Source organism: Ascaphus truei, chromosome 4 (genome assembly GCF_040206685.1).
Source record: "Ascaphus truei isolate aAscTru1 chromosome 4, aAscTru1.hap1, whole genome shotgun sequence".
Classification (NCBI taxonomy): Eukaryota; Metazoa; Chordata; class Amphibia; order Anura; family Ascaphidae; genus Ascaphus; species Ascaphus truei.
Window position 1 is genome coordinate 250978242 of NC_134486.1, and position 20972 is coordinate 250999213.

General features: G+C 42.1%; 1 protein-coding gene across 1 annotated transcript; it reads right to left on the bottom strand.

The window, feature by feature from the left end:
• Nucleotides 1-16118: 16118 nt before the first annotated feature.
• LOC142492365 (glycerophosphodiester phosphodiesterase domain-containing protein 4-like) lies at nucleotides 16119-17188 on the bottom strand. Its single transcript, XM_075595012.1, has one exon. The coding sequence runs from the start codon at nucleotides 17172-17174 to the stop codon at nucleotides 16119-16121; it is 1056 nt and encodes a 351-aa protein (XP_075451127.1). The 5' UTR covers nucleotides 17175-17188.
• Nucleotides 17189-20972: the final 3784 nt, after the last annotated feature.

The window sequence follows — 20972 nt, forward strand, 5'->3', positions numbered from 1 at the left end:
GGAGGTGGGGGAAGGCACCTCGAATTGCAGGAGCAGCAAAAGAACAGAGAGGAATCAACATTCCACATCCTTAAAGAGCAAGAGCACGGACTGAACAATTTCCTACTGGTAATCTGTGTGACCCACTTGTTGAGTCACACAGCATCCCCTTTTTCCCATCCAGTTTATGCAGCAGCTATTAGACTCTTATGGTTTTATTGTCTCATTAACATATTTTTGTTTTATTGGGTTCATCAATTAACTTGTGTATATTTTGTTTTAGTATTGATTGTCGTATTGTTCCATGTTTCGTCCACCTTTTCCTTCCCTTCCCCCCCCCCCCCTATTCTCCCTTCCTCTTTCTCCTTTTTTCCTTCCCTCCTTCCTCTTCCCTCTCCCCTTTCTCTTTCTTCCCCACCCCTCTTGCCTTCCCTATATGGACGTATTATGGCTGAATCTAATACCAGCCAATTCCAAGACTGCCTCAAAAATAGGTTTAACAAACCAGAGCTGTTTAGTAAAATGTTTTCAGACACACCACTAGAAGAGGTGGCAACTCCTAGTTTACCTTCTCTTATGAATGAGTTGCATAAACTAGTGGAGAAAGAAACCAAGTCTTGGCTAGAAATGGCCACATTGGAGGAATACATAAGGGTGGGTCGCATACCAAGGGGACTTAGAGTCCTCAAACCCTCAACATATGTCACAGATAGTCCGGAGTTTGTCAAAGAATGGGAGAGAATTCAAGATCATTGCTCATTAGAGCTAATCCGATTATTAATCCTGGAAAGGAAAGAAGAGATAATCGAAGTAGACAGTAAAATAACTAAAGTCAAAAATGAGATCTTAGAGATTCCCTGTCTAGACAAACTACCGCAACTAACTAAAGACATGAATGTCAAATTGAGGAGATCAGAAAACCAAATTTTGATCAATCAGAATAAAAAATTCCTTAGAGACAAGAGGGAATATGCTCTTAATATACAGAGATGTTGGGACACAATAAAAGAAACCACTACAGATGGAGATCCTGTTACACATGATACCCATAAATCTAGTGCTGTAGCCCCAATTCAATCCAAGGGTTCATTACAAACTAAACACACTAATCCCAAAGCCAATATTACTATCCCAAGAACACCAAGGGATCCTAATTTTCACGCTAGACCCACCCATGAGAAACACACTAGACTCCCGTCCAAATATCAAAGGAATGACACCACAGACCCCTCTGGATGGGGTACTAATGCCCACAAACATCAACAATGGAATTCCCACTATTCCAAACAGAATAGGAAACACAACAAACAACAAACTCCACATAATAGGAAACACAATAGTGCCCCTAAAAAACATACCAACACCCGTGGAGGACAGGAACATAGAACACCTACTATTCCTCTCCATAATAAATTTGAAGTATTAAAGGATAAAAAAGAGGAAATAGAAAATGAGGATTTTTTAAACAGGTTGGAGAAAATGAGACAATCAATATCCACCTGGGACTCCAATCATCCGCCTCTATTGGGAGACCCCCAAAAAATTACAAGGAAAAGACAGGATTCAGGAGAGGACATAGAGGAAGTGGAACAAGGGGTAGGAAAACACCCCTCCCCTCCCAAACCTATCCAGATGACCCAACATTAAAATCAAAGGGCATCTTTAATTTATCCAATTTCCGCATAGACCATACCCTAATGAATGTCTTGGGCAAAGGACTTTCATTTGCCCCTACACGTAGAGTTAATAATTTTGATCTCTATATAGATCTTCAGAAATTCAATCGTAAGTGAACTCTAAGTAGACATTTCATTTCAGATCAAGGGGGTCAATTACCAATTCCTAATACTATTAACCATATTGTCAGTACACTGTCTACTAGTGAACAAATTCAACTACTGGACATGATGTCCTTGATGGACGAGGGTTCCACTAGTATTAAGGACGACATGTCTATGCAACATTCATTGTTCAAACCTAATTCCACCTTTCATCCCTACCACTTTAGGGGACAATATATTGACATTTTTAATAAACTAGTTGAAAAGGAATTTCAGACTCTTGGACAATCGCAGACAACACGAATGAATCAGGATACAAATGTAACTGCTCAGGAAAGACATACGCTAAAAACATTACAATTAGATCCAAATATAGTTGTACGTGAAGCAGACAAGGGTGGAGGCATTATACTCCAAGATAGAGCTGATTATTGCTTGGAGGCTACAAGATTATTGTCAGACCCATTGTCTTATTGTAAATTGTCTAAAGATCCCACAGCTCAATTCCAACTGGGTCTTAATGAGTTGCTAAAATCTGCTTATCAATCAAATGTTCTCACAAAACATGAGTTTGACTATTTGTGTTGTACGGCTCCCACCATCCCCATTATGTACCATTTGCCTAAGATTCACAAATCACTCACCAATCCTCCGGGGCGACCTATTATTTCAGGAATTAATTCACTTACTGCTAATCTTTCATTTTATGTAGATTCCTTTCTACAACCACTAGTACCACTGTTACCATCACATTTACTTGACACTACTTCTCTTCTCACCATTCTTACAGGTTTCACTTGGAAATCTTCTTACCATTTAGCCACTTTAGATGTTCAAACACTCTATACCTCTATTCCACACAAAGGGGGATTAGATGCTATTGATCACATTTTAGCACTACACGGCACTTTACCACTTCTTCAACGTAGGTTTATTCACAATTCAATAGAATTTATTTTAAAACACAATTATTTTCTTTTTGAACACGAGTTTTATTTACAACTGTGTGGCACTGCTATGGGGACACGTTTTGCACCATCTTTCGCAAATGTATACATGGGATGGTGGGAATCGTCACACATATGTGGTGCCGATGTATCCCCGCCACAGTTGATTATGTGGCGGAGATACATCGATGATGTGATTGTAATTTGGGACGGTGACAGCATTTCATTTGACAGCTTTGTTGCCAGGTTAAATGATAATCAGTTCAATCTTATCTTTACCAGTGAGTAAAGTCCAACTAATATTATTTTTTTGGATTTAGAAATATACATTGCTAACAATAAATTATACACCGAAACCCATTTTAAAAGCACAAATGTAAACTCCTTTCTACACCCAGCAAGTGGACACGAAAGGAGATGCATCAATAATATTCCATACAGTCAGTTTCTGCGCATTAGGTGTAATTGTGCTGATCTAGAAACGTTCAAAGTACAATCCCAGATACTCTATGAACGTTTTCTACAAAAGGGTTATGACAATATTATTATTGATAGAGCGTATAAAAGGGCGTTGAATACTAATAGGGATAAATTGATTCAACCTCCAAACAGTAAGCGAACTAAAAATCAAATTGTCGCCACCAATGGAAATTTGAATATATCTATTCAACCATTGGAAAATACTGTTGTTAGCAACTCTATTTTACCAATCACTACACCACATATTTTAGAGCTCAATGAAACAGACCTTAAAAATGAGAGAAAGACACCATATTGTGTAATTAAATTTAATAGTTCACATAGTAAGATTAATCATATCCTCAATAAATATTGGTATATCTTACATATGGATCCCATTTTGGGTAAATTTTTACCTAAAAGACCACCCATTGTCTTTACAAAATCCAATAATCTAAAAACTATTTTGGCCCCTAGTCTCCTTAAAGGTAGTGTTTCCACCAAAAAGAAGGACCTTAGAAATATATTGGGTTTAAAAGGTAACCACAGATGCAATAGGTGTAAAATCTGTCCGAGAATGTTAACACAAGATCATTTTAAATCCAAAATGACAGACTTTAAATATGAGATCAAAAATGATATTGATTGCTTAACAACATATGTTATATACATCTTACAATGTGGATGTGGATTACAATATGTAGGTCGCACCAAACGCCATCTTAAAATACGTGTGATGGAACATCTTAGAAATATTGTTAACATTCCTAAATTATTGGCTTCAGGTAAACCACTTACACATTTGTTGTCCCATTTTAAAGATGTTCACCAATGCAGTACAATGGGGGTTAAATATATGGGTATTGAAAACATAGCTACAAACATTCGAGCTGGTGATAAAGATCTGCAAATTGCAAAAAGGGAGCAGTTCTGGATTTTCACCTTCCAAACAAAATATCCTGGGGGGGTTAAATGATTATGTAGAACTGACTCCCTTTTTGAGGTGACTACATAAATATTATTCTTTTAGTCTGCCAGTTGTTCATTTTAAGGTTCTGCTTCTTTTTGTGTTTTTATTATATTTCTGTTTTTTCCCTTTCCCATTTTATTATGGTTCCTTTTTTTCCCCTTTCCTTCCCCTTTTCCCACTTTTATATTCCCCCACCCTTTTTCCTTCCTTATGTAATACAGGCATACCCCGCTTTAAGGACACTCACTTTAAGTACACTCGCGAGTAAGTACATGTCGCCCAATAGGCAAATGGCAGTTGACGCATGCGCCTGTCAGCACGTCCTGAACAGCAATACGGCTCCCTACCTGTACCGAAGCTGTGCGCAAGTGGGGAGACTATAGAGCCTGTTAGAAATGTGTTATTTACATCAGTTATGCACGTATATGACAATTGCGGTACAGTAAATTCATCAATAAGTGGATAAAAGGTAGTGCTTCACTTTAAGTACATTTTCGCTTTACATACATGCTCCGATCCCATTGCGTACGTTAATGCGGGGTATGCCTGTATATGTACCCCATTATCTGTTTTACATGTTTTTAATGTGTTTTATTTGTCTTTAATGTGATTGCACAATGTTATATATGCTGTTCATATTATTACATATGTATATATTTTTTCCATTACACTTGACCATAGGGGCTACCTGTTTTTGTGACTTTATATGTCTTTTTTAGTCTGTGACATTCTTGCTTTTGAGATTGATTACCTTCTCAAACTTACAAGTGCCACTGAATTATTATAATATATCTCTCAAGCCCATAAATAACATTATGGAATCACATATGAGAGGGGAGTATTCCAAATTTAACCCACCCCTTTCAGTCATCAGCCTGATTGGCTGTATAGTCATTGGGATTAACCAATGATGAATCTGGATAGACATATAAAGGACCCCAAACAGGTGCCGCAGTTAATGCCTGATGAAGTATACTTTTGTATACGAAACGCATCGCGAATTGTGTTGCTGGCCCATACTCTTTTGATAGCCAGTATACACACAAGTGTATCTATTCCGACCACGATTACGATAACCAAAACGGACAGGCATCCCAAGGACAGCTACAGAGGGCTTCTTTTCTGCACATGCGCGCTACGCTTTCAGCCACGCTTACACTCGTGGAGGTCTGACAGCACTACGGAGACAGCCCCAGCACGCGGGACTGATTTCTGAGGACTGAAACTGCCCCTGCACACCTTATGTGATGCCCCACCATAGAAGTTATCGTCGAGATCGGGGATTATTAAAGTTTTAATTCATGTACTGTAAGTAGTTACTATCTTATATTGTTGGTAATACACTTCATATCTCTTATCTTGGTGCGCTCTTGTGTTTCCCTTTTTTCTTAGTCTGTCTACTATGCCTGATTTAAATACTCAAAACACACCTCTAGCACTGATTGACGCTGAAAGAAACACAGCAAGCACCACCAACACTGACATCATGTCAGCCAAGTGCAAGAGGAAAAGGAAATGATCAGCATCTGCTCTGAAATGTCCATGTCTGTCTCCTAGGTTCGTACAGTAAATACCCTTTGGTGCCTGTTCCTACATCCTCCCTGCCTCATCCACTAAACCTCCTGGTCTTTCATGGGAATGTCAAAATCACTCATTATTAATCATTAGACACACACACACACCCACACACACACACACACACACACACACTACAGCATAGGTGGCCAGGCCATCAAGTAGCCCACGATGGCATTTGGGTGGTCCACGTGATCCTCAAAGGATCAGACTGTTATCGCGCCGGCCCACACCCACTTGAGCCCAACTTCCCTAACGAGGCAGCTCCCCTTCGCAGCAGGACTAGAGGGGAGTTGGGGCCTCTTAGTAGATGTGGAAGCTGGATCCGACTCCCTGAGCAGGTCCGCGGGCGACCTGAGAAGAGGCTGATCCCCAAAGGATCCGGTGTCACGGCACCCACAAATGTAAAATTGTGAGGGGAGTGGGGAAAAGGCAAAACTGTGAGGTGAGGAGGGGGTAAAATTGTAAGGGGGAGAGGGGTACAATTATGAGTGGGGGGGGGGGGTAGAGTGAACTTGTGAGTGAGAGAGGAAGGGGTAAAATGTTGAGGTGACAGTAAAATTGTGGTGAGGATTTTTAAGGGAGAGGATTTGGGAGTAAGTTGAGGGCAATTGGGACAGGGGGGAGTGTGAGTGAGGGAAGATTGAGAGAGAAGAGGGGAGAAGAGTTAGGAACAATGAGAGAAATACATGGGGGACGGTGAGAGAGATAAAGTGGGGGGGGGGTTGAAAGCAAAGAGGTGAAAGAGAGGGGAGGTTGACAAGGCCGCCAACACAGGGCCCAGGCAGAAACTCTAATCCTGTGTCTTAGGAAAGCTGTCGGCAGCCATGACCACTTCACACAGACTGTTGTAAGTCCATCACTGCACTTCTACTGCCCTCCCCTATGGCACCGACGGGGAGGACAGTGGCCCCCAGATTTTTTATGTGCCTATTTATTGGCCTTCATGAGAAAAAGGTCCTCCTGCACTACAGGATGAACTCAAAAACACTCTTTTGCCAAAGGATATGAAAGTTACAATTCAATTATTTTAAATATGTCTTGTGTGTTATTGTTTTTCATTACATATATTCTTCAGTGTCACTGGCAATTTCTCCAGTCTGCAGTTGTATTTATGAGATTTACTTAACTGCTCTCCCAAATTTGAATTAAAACCCAACCCTTGTATTTCTTCTGCCTATTTATGTAACAAAATGTGTGGTTACACAAAATGGGTTTCTATGTTTTTGGATTAGACGATTATTATTTTTCCATTGTATCAACAAAAATGAAACGGTAGTTAATGTTTATCTGTTACTTATCTATAAGCTTTTAACCTCTCAATCTGCCAAAATCTCATTATCAGATCACAGCAGTTAGTTCGCAGAAACACTGACACAAATCAAAGAACTTGCGCAAATTCAGTGATACAGAAGCCAAGGACAAGATTGCCATCAGTGTTGAATTGTATGAAATGCAGTTTACATGCATATTTACATGACCTCTTAAGCTTTATTGATAGACAAAATAATACTTGGAGCAGCTCTCTCACCTTATTACACAAGGCATGTAACATTGAAGACGAGTTTGAAAAGATCGAAGCAATGTTAGATTAATTTAAAGCATAAATAATTTAAATAAAAGTAGTGTGGCAGGACGGCTAGACGCTGTGTGAAGCTTTAACTGTAGTGGTTTATTAGCCACAAATAAATAAACATAATGGATACTGTCCCTTTAAATCATAATAAAACATTGGAAATAAACACCTATTCTCTTTAGGGAAGCTAACTACACCATAGCTTTCACCCTCACTAACTGCATGGTCAGCTAAGATGGTTCCCAAGCCAAAACATTCCCTGGCATATGGAACAAGGTAACACAGTCTCTGCATACAACAATAAAGTGTTTTTGCTTATCTGTCAGTCCTTTGGAGTAGACGTCACTGCTTCAGTACGGCCTTGCATCCTTTCTTCCTAGTGGATTTCAGCCGCACTTTGAGCCCAGAGACCTCCTCTGTACCAACTTCCGCAGATGGGGAGCCTTTTATCTTTCCCCATCTCTGGAGAAAACAGTCTCTCAGCATAGCAGCTTCCTGTGTCTTTTAAAACACTTCCTCATTCAGACAGGCTGATTAACGCCATTAGTTAGCAGCTGCTGGTTTCTCTTTGAGGAATTAACACTCTGTGGACTGGAAAGCACACTTACTTCACTGTTCCAGTCAGTGATTCTGTCACAGTAGCTTTTTATTAAACTAAATATGGCACAGAAATGTGATGTATATCATTATTTATATAGCACTCTGAGTGTATTCAGCGCTTTACAAAAGAGACAATAGAGTACAGGCAATTATAATACAAAAGTGCAACAATATCAAACAATAGGAAAGGAAATCCCTGCCCCAGAGAGTTTACAATCTAAGTGATATATTGGCGATTTACAGAGACAGCAGGTGAGGGAATAAGTGCAGTAGATGGCAGTGCTTGGCCACAATAGTTGGTAGGAGTGACTGTGGGAGTGGAACAGTAGCCATGAGTCCAGACTATTGAAATGCTTAATTTCAGAGGTGAATTTTAAGGTTTGTCTTAAAGGTGGGGAGAGAAGGTGCTTGACGTATACTGAGTGTGAGCGAGTGCCATACAGTAGGTACTGTCAGGTGCAGTGAGAGAAAAGGGTTTAAACATTATATGTGAAAGGGGTGGAAAGAAGAAAATTATGGGTAGAGCACAGGAGACGATCACGGGTATAGCGAGAGATCAATGCTGATATGTATCTAGCCCATACACCCCCCCCCCCGATCGCAGATCAGGTCCCCTAATATGTTCTGGGGTCTGGCTATATGTCTCAGTGTGGTGCATACCTGCTGGCAACAGGAGGGCCTGAGTCTCCCACGATGACATGGGGGACAACAGGAACAGGTTACTGGGGTGGATGCCTTCGTCCTTGTTCAATGGAGCAGCGCCTCCATCTATAGTAAGCCCCAGGAATGCGGGGTGGAGTCCTTACCACAGAGAAATCCCCACAGGGATGAGAGATTCCAGTCTCACACAAGGTTCTCTTTAAAACCAGCAGACTCTTTATTCTCTTGGCAGCAGCAGACAGGTACAGTGATGCACAGTCCACTAACTGTTCTCCCTTGTGATGATCCCTGCCGCCACTCTGGACCAAAGGGCATCCAGAGGGGGGCTAGCTCTTCACTCACCCCCTAAGCAGGGTGAGAGGTATTTGGCCCACCTACTATATCCTATCAGCTATACTCGTGAGCTGCTCACTCCTCTCCTTCCTAACCCGAACTCCAACTATCACACACTTCTGTCTCTAAATAGAAAGTGCACTGCTCTTTATGACTTTAGCAGGCACCACCCCTGTGTCTCTTGCTTTGACACAGGGTCAGGTGACCTACCTCCACCACTCAGGGCAAGTGCTTGAAGTGGGGGAAACCCATGATAACTCCTGGCAACCTGCCCTTACCAGGGATTATACCAGGAGGAGGATAGAACTATAGTCCCATTTCTTACCAGGGCTACATGTAGAAAAGAGCAGATGAGTGGAGAGTCTTATAGGTAAGAAAGCAAACTTTGTAGGTGATCCAAAATTTGATGGGAAGCCAGGAGAGGGAGTTAAGGAGGAGATGAGCACAGACTGTTTTCATTAGATTTCAAAGGAGAAAGTTGTGAGGCAGTGAGGCAGTGAGGCAGTGAGGCAGTGAGGCCTGTTCGCAGTATGTTATAATAATCAAGTTGGGAAAGAAGAAGGACATGCATAAGAGTTTTAGCACTAGATTGACAGAGGAAAGGGCTCATTAAGCAAAGTCTTTTTTAATATGTAACTGTATTTCCTTTGTTATTTTTAGTTATTATAAGTTATGTGATTCACGTTTTGAATAGGGAAATACATCTTCCATCAAATGTAAATAAGAGTACTTCCTTCATAAACTTTAATTTAGAGATCAGAGTAAATCAAAGCACTCTTTAAACAAAGGACAACACGGTTCCATCTTTTTTCCATATTATATTACCATAGGCCTCTATTTAGAACTTTTTTCCTGTACTCATTTTGCCATTGCGAGTGCCTCTGTATACCTTTGTATAATAGAGTTACTCCATGAGATATACAGATCTAGTGAAAAGTTTATGGTCCACCCATTTATAGTAATATCATATCTGTTTATAAGTCTAATTAATTGATGAAGGAAAGAAAGCTTAACAATTTACACATTTCAAGTAAAGTGGTCAATGTTAAAGTGACACACATGCCATAATGATTGAAATCTTCCTAACTGAAATCATATAAAACAAATCAGGTAGCATGTAGTTACTGCAGCGTGTTTCCTTTAGAAGCCTACAGATATGGCAGACGACGTTATTACACTGACTGGCAGGCACCAGTGAGGGTCATAGTGCATTTACCCCACTAATCACTTCCCAGTGGCATATTCTCTCGCTTGAGCACTGTGTCCCACTGCAACGTGCCAGCGGGAGCATGAATGGCTGCTACACCTGTATATGAGTCTAATTCATATAATGTTGCATTCTGAGCATGCCCTGCTCTCAATAAAAAAGAAAAAGTAGTGTGAAAAAAACATCCCATGGTGTACTGAACACAATCACTTTCATTCGTGGCAACAGTGATGTCACAATAATTTGTTCGCTCTGAGGAGTGATCACATGATCTTAGCATTCTGGAGGGGCTGTGGCTCCCTGGGGGTGCTGCCCCTCTGGAACTTAAAGGGTTAATATTGTTTTTAACTAATGGGAACATCATTAGTATTAGGGAAGACCTACTCACACCATAACAACAAAGCATTTTATGACTGCATTATACATAAGGGTTGCAGCCATGATGCAGCATGTGGAGTGGTTATAGTAGTGTAATGATGCGCTCACCACAAACAAGGCGTGACCGCGAGGCCAAGGTGGGGATTTGATAAACGCCAACCCACAGCCGCGAGGGCGCTTGTGGAGTGTAGATAGGTCGAGGTAGCCGGGTCGGGGAAGGAGAGGTCAGGATGGTAAGTGATACTTGCCGAGGTCTTGATTGCAGAGGTACAGATCGTTGCAGGTACTTTAGCCAAGGTCGAGATTGGAGAGGTGCTGATCGTCGTGGATAAGCCGGGGTCAGGAGCGGAGAGATATGGATTGGGTCAGGAGCGGAGAAGTGGGGAATCCAAAGAACAGGCAACACGGAACAAGACTGGCAAGGCTCAGACAGGAGGCAGGATTGCAGTGAACACAGCGCACATAAACAAGGTTATGCTCAGCCAATGTGTCAGAGGGCAGGCTGAGCATATATAGGAAGAACAGACCAATGAGGAGGAAGCATACTCCCTAGTATGCATGGCTGTGGTTGGCTGATGGAGACAAGACAGGTGAATCCTATTACACAGCGGAATGGAGGAGACTCTGCGCGGGTGCCACACATAGTGGGTGCGCGCTGCGCGAAGGTGATGTCACCACATGAGCGAAGCCTGGAGGCGGGACCAACGGGGACGGCATTTAGTGCCGAGTAAGGTCCGCGCACGCCCCTAGAAGATACGCTGGTAATGACTGGTCTGCGAGATGTGCTGCTGGAGGCAGGACACCTTATCGCAGGTCTGGGTATGCCGGGAGTACGCCGGGAGGAGCACGGATGGTGGATTGTCACAAGTAGTTTGTATCAACTTTATATCATATTATAGGCTAAAGCTGTACAATTCCGAGCATTATTGAAACCCCTGCTCTCTGGCTGGTTAAAATTCCGGGCATTATTCATTCAGTAATGCCCGGAATTTTTTGCAGCTTGCCAAGTGTTTATTTCTAGCTAATCATCTTTTCCTTTGTCAGAACAGTTCTGAGACAGGGCAGGGGATTGGTCAGGAGGCAGGAACAGATGTCAGACCGGGCAGGGTATTGGTCAGGAATCAGCAGCCAGACAGTGACTCCTCCCCCTCCCTCCGTGCACAGAGCTCAGCGCAGGACACAGTGAGGAGGGAGAGAGTGTATTTGTATGATGGTGCTTGTCTCAAATCAGGAGGTGGACCCACAGGGCTGGGGTAGGGATGTAAATCAACCGACCAGAGCCCTGGGACAGAGTCCTGTAAGAGTATTCATAGTCTGTATGAAAGCAGGGGGCAGGGCAGGCAGCAGTGGTGCAAAGTCCAGGCAAAGGCGGAAGGCAGAAAGGTAGGGGTCACTGTCTGGGGTCAGCAACAAGGAATTCAAACAGGTAACGGAAAGAGCGACAGCTAAGACCGACAGGAGCTGCAGAAACACAGAACTTTACTCGGCGACTCCCACCAGGAAGTGCAGCCTTATATAGCAGGCTGCCAGTAACCAAAATGGCCAAATTGAGTAGAAAGGGCAGGCAGCCTGGAAAACACAAACTGGCAGCAAAACCCAGCACGGATAGAGCAGAATCCTTACAATTTGTAGCTGAAAAGTAAATGTCTTTCTGCATGGTTTGTTTGTAGCTGCAGTGTTTGGCTATCTAGTGTCTGTGTGTGTGTGTGTGTGTGTGTGTGTGTGTGTGTGTGTGTCTGCTGCAGAGTTTATGTGTGTGTGTGTCTGCTGCAGAGTTTGTGTGTGTGTGTGTAGCTGCAGAGTTTGTGTGTGTGTGTGTAGCTGCAGAGTGTGTGTGTGTGTGTGTGTGTGTAGCTGCAGTTTGTGTGTGTGTGTAGCTTCAGAGTTTGTGTGTGTTTGTGTGTGTGTGTGTAGCTGCATAGTTTGTTTGTGTGTGTATGTGTGTAGCTGCAGAGTTTGTATGTGTGTGTGTGTGTGTAGCTGCAGTTTGTGTGTGTGTGTGTGTGTGTGTGTGAGTAGCTGCAGAGTTTGTGTGTGTGTGTGTGTGTGTGTGTGTGTGTGTGTAGCTGCAGAGTTTCTGTGTGTGTGTGTGTAGCTGCAGAGTTTGTATGTGTGTGTGTGTGTAGCTTCAGAGTTTTTGTGTGGTGTAGATGCAGATTTTGTATGTGTGTGTAAATGCAGAGTTTTTGTGTGTGTGTAGCTGCAGAGTTTGTGTGTGTGTGTGTGTGTGTGTGTAGCTGCAGAGTTTTTGTGTGTGTGTGTGTGTTGATGCAGAGTTTGTGTGTGTGTGTGTGTGTAGCTGCAGAGTTTGTGTGTGTGCGTGTAGCTGCAGAGTTTGTGTGTGTGCGTGTAGCTGCAGAGTTTGTGTGTGTGTTTGTCTTGCTGCAGAGTTTATGTGTGTGTTTGTGTGTGTGTGTGTGTAGCTGCAGTTTGTGTGTGTATGTGTGTAGTTGCAGTGTGTGTGTAGCTGCAGTTTGTGTGTGGGTGTGTGTGTAACTGCAGATTGTGTGTGTATGTGTTTCTAGCTACAGTTTATGTGTGTAGCTGCAGTTTGTGTGTGTGTAGCTGCAGAGTTTGTGTGTAGCAGCAGCTTGTGTGTGTGTGTAGAGCTGCAGTGTGTGTGGTACTGTTGTGTTGGGTGTGTGTGTAGCAGCAGTAGCAGCAGCAGAGTTTGGATGTAGCTACAGAGTTTGTGTGTGTGTGTGTGTGTGTGTGTGTGTGTGTGTGTGTGTGTGTGTGTGTGTGTGTGTGTGTGTGTGTGTGTGTGTGTGTGTGTGTGTGTGTAGCTGTAGTGTGTTGTGTGTGTAGAGCTGGTGTGTAGAGGTGCAGTGTGTTGTGTGTGTGTTATGTGTGTGTGGAGCTGTTGTTTGTGTGTAGAACTGTTGTGTGTGTGTGTGTGTGTGTGTGTGTGTGTGTGTGTACACAGTGGTGGCAGCAGTGTGTGGATATAGATAGGTGCAGTGTAAGTGTATATGGCGGTGCTTTAATGTATTTAACATTTTATTTTAATAAAAAATCTATATATCTATACAAAAGTGACTATTATTTATGGAAAAAAAAGCCTACATTTAGCCAATAATAGTAATAATTCCTGAAGAACAGGGCATTACTGGCCAATAATGCCCTGGCTGGGTTAAAGTCCCTCGGCTTCGCTTCGGGCCTTCAACTCTTCCAGCCAGGGCGTTATTGGCCAGTAATGCCCTGTTCTTCGGGGATTATTACTCAAGTAGCATTAGAATGTGCATTTGTGAAGTTGGTTATTTCTCATACACCTTTATAAATGAAAGTGTCTTCTCTATTGTAATTCAGTGTCTGAACTGGTGCTGCATCAGAAATAAACATAATGGCATATATTTACTAAGCATTCGTCTAAGGCTGCGCTTATAGTGCCTGGTGATGGCAACGGCGACGTGACGTCACTCCGAAACAAATACATTGACTCTGTCGCAAGCGCTTATTATAGTACGCGCAACTGCAACGGAGCGACCAAAAATTTTGAAGCCGGGTAAATTAGATTTTTTAGAGACAGTCGCCACATGTGACTGTCTCTAAACCAATCAGATTGCGCTCCCCGCCCCCTTCGTGACGTCACTGGCCTTGTCGCCAGCGACGTCGCTAAAAACCAAATGATAACTTTCGCTTGACGGGTGACGTCATCGGTCGCATCACTGTCGCCAGCACTATAAGCGCGGCCTAACATGAGACACATGCCGGCTCTGGAAGACACGTTACAGCCCATTGACTTGAATGGGCTGTAAATTGGCTTCCAGCAACGGAAAGTGTAAATCTTTTGTAAATGGTTTGTAAATAGAGCCCATTAAATCAGGAGATATGCAGTAAATCATAAACATATTGAGAAAAAATGTTTCTTACATATACAAAGATACTGATTCAGCAAGGTGGAAAAAGACATTTATGTTCCTTAAGTCAACCCTTTTTGTAATAAAACACCCAGTTCCGTGTAGCTGGTTGAGTACTTACAAATAGGGTTCTTGTTAAGCACAATAATGCAATTAAATGTAATTCTGGGGTCTGTTCACACATTTTCCCCTTTGTTTAAAGAATGAGGCTGCACATGTAAGAGCAAAAGATCATAACAGATTACAAAAGAACATGGGGGTTGACAGAAAATAGGTTATGCATCCATGAGTTTTTGATGACTAGATTAAATTGAGCAAAGGGCTCATTATATGGGTAATGAGGGCAAATTGTTGAGGAGGAAAGAGTGTATGGAATAGCTCTTAAACAAATGTTAGAAAACATTAGAGTTATGATCAAAAAAGTTCTCTGTTAAAATTATAAATAAATGTATGTATTAGGCAACAAATGTGATGTACAGTATTATTCATTGTGTCCACTTCCAAAGGGTTGAAAATACATGGTTGTGTCCCAGGCATTTCTTTTTCCATGCTACAAGCCACACAAGATATGATTTTCTCAGGCACAGTAGATTTCGCTGTTTGTGAAGTTTATTCAAGAACACATAATTGAAACATTACAGTTGACAACAGTGACTCACTTTAATGGATATTAAAAACAAAAATATAATCACACATTTTTTCTCACTTGAGTGTTAATATCTCTTTCTTTCTCTCTCTCTCTCTCTCTGTCTCTCTCTCTCTCTCTCCTCTCTCCAATTAATCGCAAAAGTTGCTGATGCAAGTAAGAAGATGGGCCCCATAGGAATCTCAGCAAGACCAAAGTAATGTTCACCAAATGTCTACCTTGGCCCCCAAATCTCTATGGGTGGCAACATTATGAAAATAAATCAATAGGATAAAGAAGCCGGGATGAGATGTATGCTGGATATTACCCAAAGAGAAAGGACAAAATAATCAATTAGTTTAGAAGAGAAAAGTTTGACATCATCACAAAAATAAATGACCATTGTTGGATGAAAATGGTACTTGATGGGATTCCAAGATTATGACCAAATGTAACATGGAGAATGAAATTGGGACATTTGTTGGAGCAACAAAAACAAGAGAAGCTTGCAATCACAATACCTTGAAAAGCTTTGAGGAGGCCTTTATCCAGCAGTAGATCGTCAAGTTGTATAAATGAATACGTGTGTAAACAGCACAGTAAAATGTGTTAGTTGGAAGACTGTACTTAAATCAAAGAAGGCATCATATATTGAATTGGATCAACATAGTAAATGAGTTTGTGGTTCAATTTTCTTCAACGTCTACAAATATTATCCTATACTAGTAAGTGCTAGAGTACATTGAGGGCTGATACTATAATTTAGCAAAGGCTGAAATTGGGACAACGTGCTACATATGACCGCTTCGAGACAATTATAAAACCATAAAAATGCTATTACACAGTGTGCAAAATGCAGATTGTCATTATTGGGATTAAGACAAATCTAGAGTGATTATGAAAGTCATGATGTTTACAACTCTGACAAATATCAGGACACGAGACCAGAGTGATTGTACATCTGTACCTATTACAGGAATTCATGTATTAAATATTTTACCAGGAGGAAGGGCATTATGAGTTACAGAGTTACCTTTAGTTTTTAAGAATGCCCTGGATATCTGGAATACAATCCCTTGCCAGTTGTCTCCTGTTATTTTGAATAAGAGCCGTGGTTCTTTACACCGTCATAGGAATAAAAGGTTATTCGGCTAGCCTTAAAAGGCCCTCAAGTGTTGTATATTCCACTTTCAGGGCGGATTTTGTTTTCTGGGCAACACGACAGTCCTCGCTCTCGCCACCAGTGCAGAAGAAAGATTAGTGTAATCAGCAATGCAGAAGTGATATCTGTGAGAATCCACATTAAACTGTACTCTCCTGGAGTCATTAGGAACATTGGCTTGTCTACGTTCTTCAGTAGTAGCACAGAGTTAGTGGTAACAGAGTGTGCACCCGAGCACCACGCCAGAGAGAACAGCCACGGCTCACTGACCACGTATAAATTAGTGGTAATATTGGCCGCTGCATACATCCTGATATCATCATGGGACATTTCACTGTACGGCAAGTTCAGTTTCACAATGCGATTGTTTACAAGTTCCTGAACAGGCGCCTTCTCTCCTACTGTCTGCTGAAATCCTGGCGCGACAGAGTGAACGAGAGACCTCATATCATTCGACAGCCATAGTATCAGTTTGGGATCAATAGATGTTTCATTGAGGATGACATCCAGTGTTCGGTTAATCCAGGAATCTCTGTATGGATGATCCTGTGGTGGACGGTAGAGGTCAAATATCACAGACTTGTTGGCACTATCAGCGAGTATCAGGAAGTCGCTTAGTTTGTAAATAGACTGATTGTTTGCTCTTTGGTGATCTTCACTGGACAAAGAGGCCATACAGGAAAACGGCTTATCCTCAGTGAACCATTTCCCAGCGTTTAGTTTCTCCAGCATCTCCCAGTTTAACATTGCTGCATTCTCTGTGGTCCAGTTGGGAAGGACCTGTTGTATGTCGGTTGTTCTTGTTAAAGTGCTGTCATGCATGAGAAACGGAACGCCATCAAAACTCATTGTGACGTCAGTTTCTAGGCCGTCTCCGCCATGCTCTATGGTTTTCTCAAATGACATCTTGGTATTTTCTGGTGCCAACTTTGGTGCTCCTCTGTGACCAAGTAGAGATGGTTTGGGCCCAAGCGTCCCTTCCTCTCTGATGCACGGTGAATACATCCCCAGTGGTATCAAGTACAGAAAGAGCAATGTAGCAAGGTAAGGGCTTAATATCATCACCTGAGAAACTCTGGAGACTTTTAAACGTTTTTTTTTTAATATAAGAAAGGGCATTTGTACCGTTCACTGCATGTATCTGCTAATGGCATTTAGTTTCATGTCATTCCTCGCATGAGGAACGTTGAAAAGTGATATTTACATCACCGCCCGCCCCCCCCCCCCCAAAAAAAAATATTACATACATCAAAACTGCTTTATCTGGTAATAGCAACAATTACTTTTACAGTTCAAATGTAAATACTATTGTTAAAGTATAGCCTGTGTCTGATACAGTAAACTGTTTACATGTTTTTTACATTTCATACTATCTTGCAAAACAGGTTGTTTGAGTGAAAATGTTGAATTCCCGTTTTGAATATGAACATGCTGCTGCTTATAGCAATGTAAGGTTTCATTGTGCACCTGCTGCCCTCTGATGTCATATTTGGGTTGTCATGTCTGTGACATCAGACCTTGTGTTGTATTTGCAGCTTGAATAAATCTGGATTTCATATAAAAAAAAAAAAAAAAAAAAAAAGGCCCTCAAGTGTATAAAATAAACTTTATTGGCATAATTTAAAATATATATGTTTGGGAGTAACAACGACGGATGGAAGAAAATAAAATCAATTAAATATTGAGACCGGGGTATGTAGGGTTATGTGTGCTGCTAATGAAGTTTATGTGGTGTTAATCTGTCTTAATAGATACTATAGTTACACCCAGAGCTGATAATTAGCACAGACAATACCTATTGGAGTTGTAGCAGATAGAGCAGGGTCTATCTTGTCACTAGTTGGTAACAGGATAATATAATATATTAAAGCAATTTAAAGGTTAAAATACTGAAGCATTGTCCCTTTTGTAGCAAAATGGTAACCCAAAATAGTAAGCAGGCACCTAGTATTGGAGCCTCTCACCACTAAACAGACATTAGTTTGCTGTTTAGTTGTGTTGTACTCTAAGTAGCACTTAGATGAAAACATAAAGTGTCTACTATGGTAGATGACTTAGTATGACATCAGTAATAGTACTTGTTACTTAGTATAGCAATGATCAAGGATAGCAACAGTGTTCAAGTATATATATTTTATCAGAGTGCTCTTGCTGCCCACGGCTGCAGTCTCCGAAGCGCTCTGACCTCCAAACGCCCACGCCTCTCCGATGAGCCGACTTCACCAAGGAAGTGACGACAGATGTAACCAACGTAAGTTTCACCAGGTTGGCTTCATAGGGGGTGAGTTTCAGAGTGATTAGGTAAGTATTTTATATGTTGGGTTTGCTATGGATACAGATTAGTCCTGGTGTCCCATAGGTGGTGCGGATGTTTTCAGAATGATGCGTGTTGTTGTCCCACCCCCAATACCACTATTGGTTGGCAGCTGGGGCACATGATACTGGTCAGCCAATCATCAGATCCCTTGCAGTCTCTATTTACAGCGGAGGAAGAGAAGTATTATTCAAATCACACTGATTGAAGACATACCTCCATAACCATGGTGAGGGGGATGCCATCATATTATTGGTGTATGTATCGTGATGTCATGTGTTATGTTTATTTACTATTTGCCTTCTAGGGCGTTTGAGCAGGGTGACACCACACCCTAAAAAGCGTAACTTTGTTTTCCTTAAATTCTCCAACAGAGATTTACCATAACATTGATGATAACAATGAACCATGATCAGCGGAATGGATTCCTGCCAGCATGCCTGTCATTTTAGCCTCCACATGTTGACATATGAGTTTCTTTGCAGATTCTGTAGTCACGATTGTTGTGCATATGGGCTGAAAATCAACTACATGGATCTAGTCTAATATGTACACAGTTTTTACATTGGGGGCGGGTGATCGTCTGTTCATTTGTGGGTAGTGTGGCAGGACGGCCTGTAGCCGAGGTCAGGGAACAGCCCACACGTGTAGTTTCAGGATAATGAAAACGTTCAGTGGCTTTATTTCTCCACAGCATAACATAACATGTGGGTACACTGTCCCTTTAAACACCAAAACAAATCCTGCTCCACATTTGGGAGAACTGACTAACACTCCAGGCCTACCTAGCAGGCTGGCTGGCTAAACCATCTACCAAACCATGAGTGTATATTAAGCAGTCAGGAAAACAAATGAACAATTCTTACTTTGGTTGAAAGAGTTAGTTTGGTGAATCCGTCTGGCTAACAGCTCACATAGCAGAGTTGTCTGGTCTAAGGCAGCCAGCTACTGCCAGTAACAACATCCTTTTATACCTTGCCGGTTATCAGGTGTCAGCTTACATCCTGATTACCTAGCTTCCTCCTGAGTTAACCTTCTGAGTGCTGGATGAAGCACTCAGACATATGTTTCCCAGGCATAACTGATAGGGGTTGACTTCACCCTGTCACAGGTAGGTTATATATTCATTCAAAAATTAGTTGCAGCAGTAAGCCAAATTGTTCAGTTTGGAATAATTGACATAAATACATGTCTACGTAGACTGTCTATTGTTGTTCAGACCATTGTGTATTAATTTGCTTAGGAGAAATAGTCATGCCTCCTTTAGCATAATGAATACAAATTGTTGATACATACTGTATGTGTAATCCCATGGATTGTTGGTATGTAGCCCCATGTTTTCATTGTTGTTCGTGAATGTACTATGGAGACCAGTATGGTCCAACCAACTTTTTGAATGCTGTTTTATCTCATTTATATAGTTGCTCAACATAGTATTTGGAGTGTAAACCATGGCTTAAAATAGTTTAAGTGCCCATCTGTAGATTTATATGAATGGTGTAAATAAGAAACCTTCATTCAGGACTTCTGGGGTTAATGTGGATAGGGTATATATCCACTGTGATTCTTTTTGTAGTCATTTCTTGTCCCAGTTACCACCCCGTTTTTCAATTGGGACACTATCGATCCCTTGAAAATATAACACATTAACGTTTCCTTGATGTCTATCCCTAATGTGTCTTGACACTGGGCTATCCAGACAGTTCTAGATTGATACAATGTGCTTGTCAGGATCCGTGATCAGCGACGCGTTCGGCGCACTCGACACTCACCCAAACCCATGATCGGACCCCTAGCGCCTCCCGTCGTTCATGATGATACTCTTCCTTCTCCTGAGACCAGCCACCCTGCTAAGCGCGTGCGCATCCCACGCAGAGGTTAATATCTCTCTCTCTGTTTCTGCCTCCGGACTCCGCCTACACGGTAACGTCATCGGTGCACGCACATGCGGTGCACGGTCACCGTGTGCACGAGCCGCATCACTGTTCTGCTTCTGGGATCCTCTCCACACCTGTCTCCTGCACCGGAACTGCCAATCACAGCAGGCGCTGCAGACGCACCCCAACTCTGCTCCCTTCTCATTGGTACCAGTCTCCTTTATATGCTCAGCCATCACACTGGCAATTTGATTGAGCATAAACCTTCCTATGTGCGAAGTGTTCACTGCTACCCTTGCCTCCACAGTCTTGTCTTGCTCTCCGGTTCCAAGTTCCTCTGATTCTGACCTCGGCTATTCTTCTGGACTCCGCTCTTCTAAACTCCTGACCCCGACTACCAACGACGATCCGTAACTCTCCAACCCCGACCTCAGCAAAGTACCATGACGATCCGCACCTCTCCAATCCTGACCACAGATAAGTACTTTCAACTATCCGCACCTCTCGAACATCGACCTTGGCAAAGTATCTCTGACTAGCCATACCTCTCCAACCCCGAACCGGCTCCTCGACCTAACTACACTCCAGACATGCCCATGCGACTGTGCTTTGGTGTTATATACAATCCCCACCTCGGCCTCACGGTCACGCCTTGTTTGTGATGAGCAC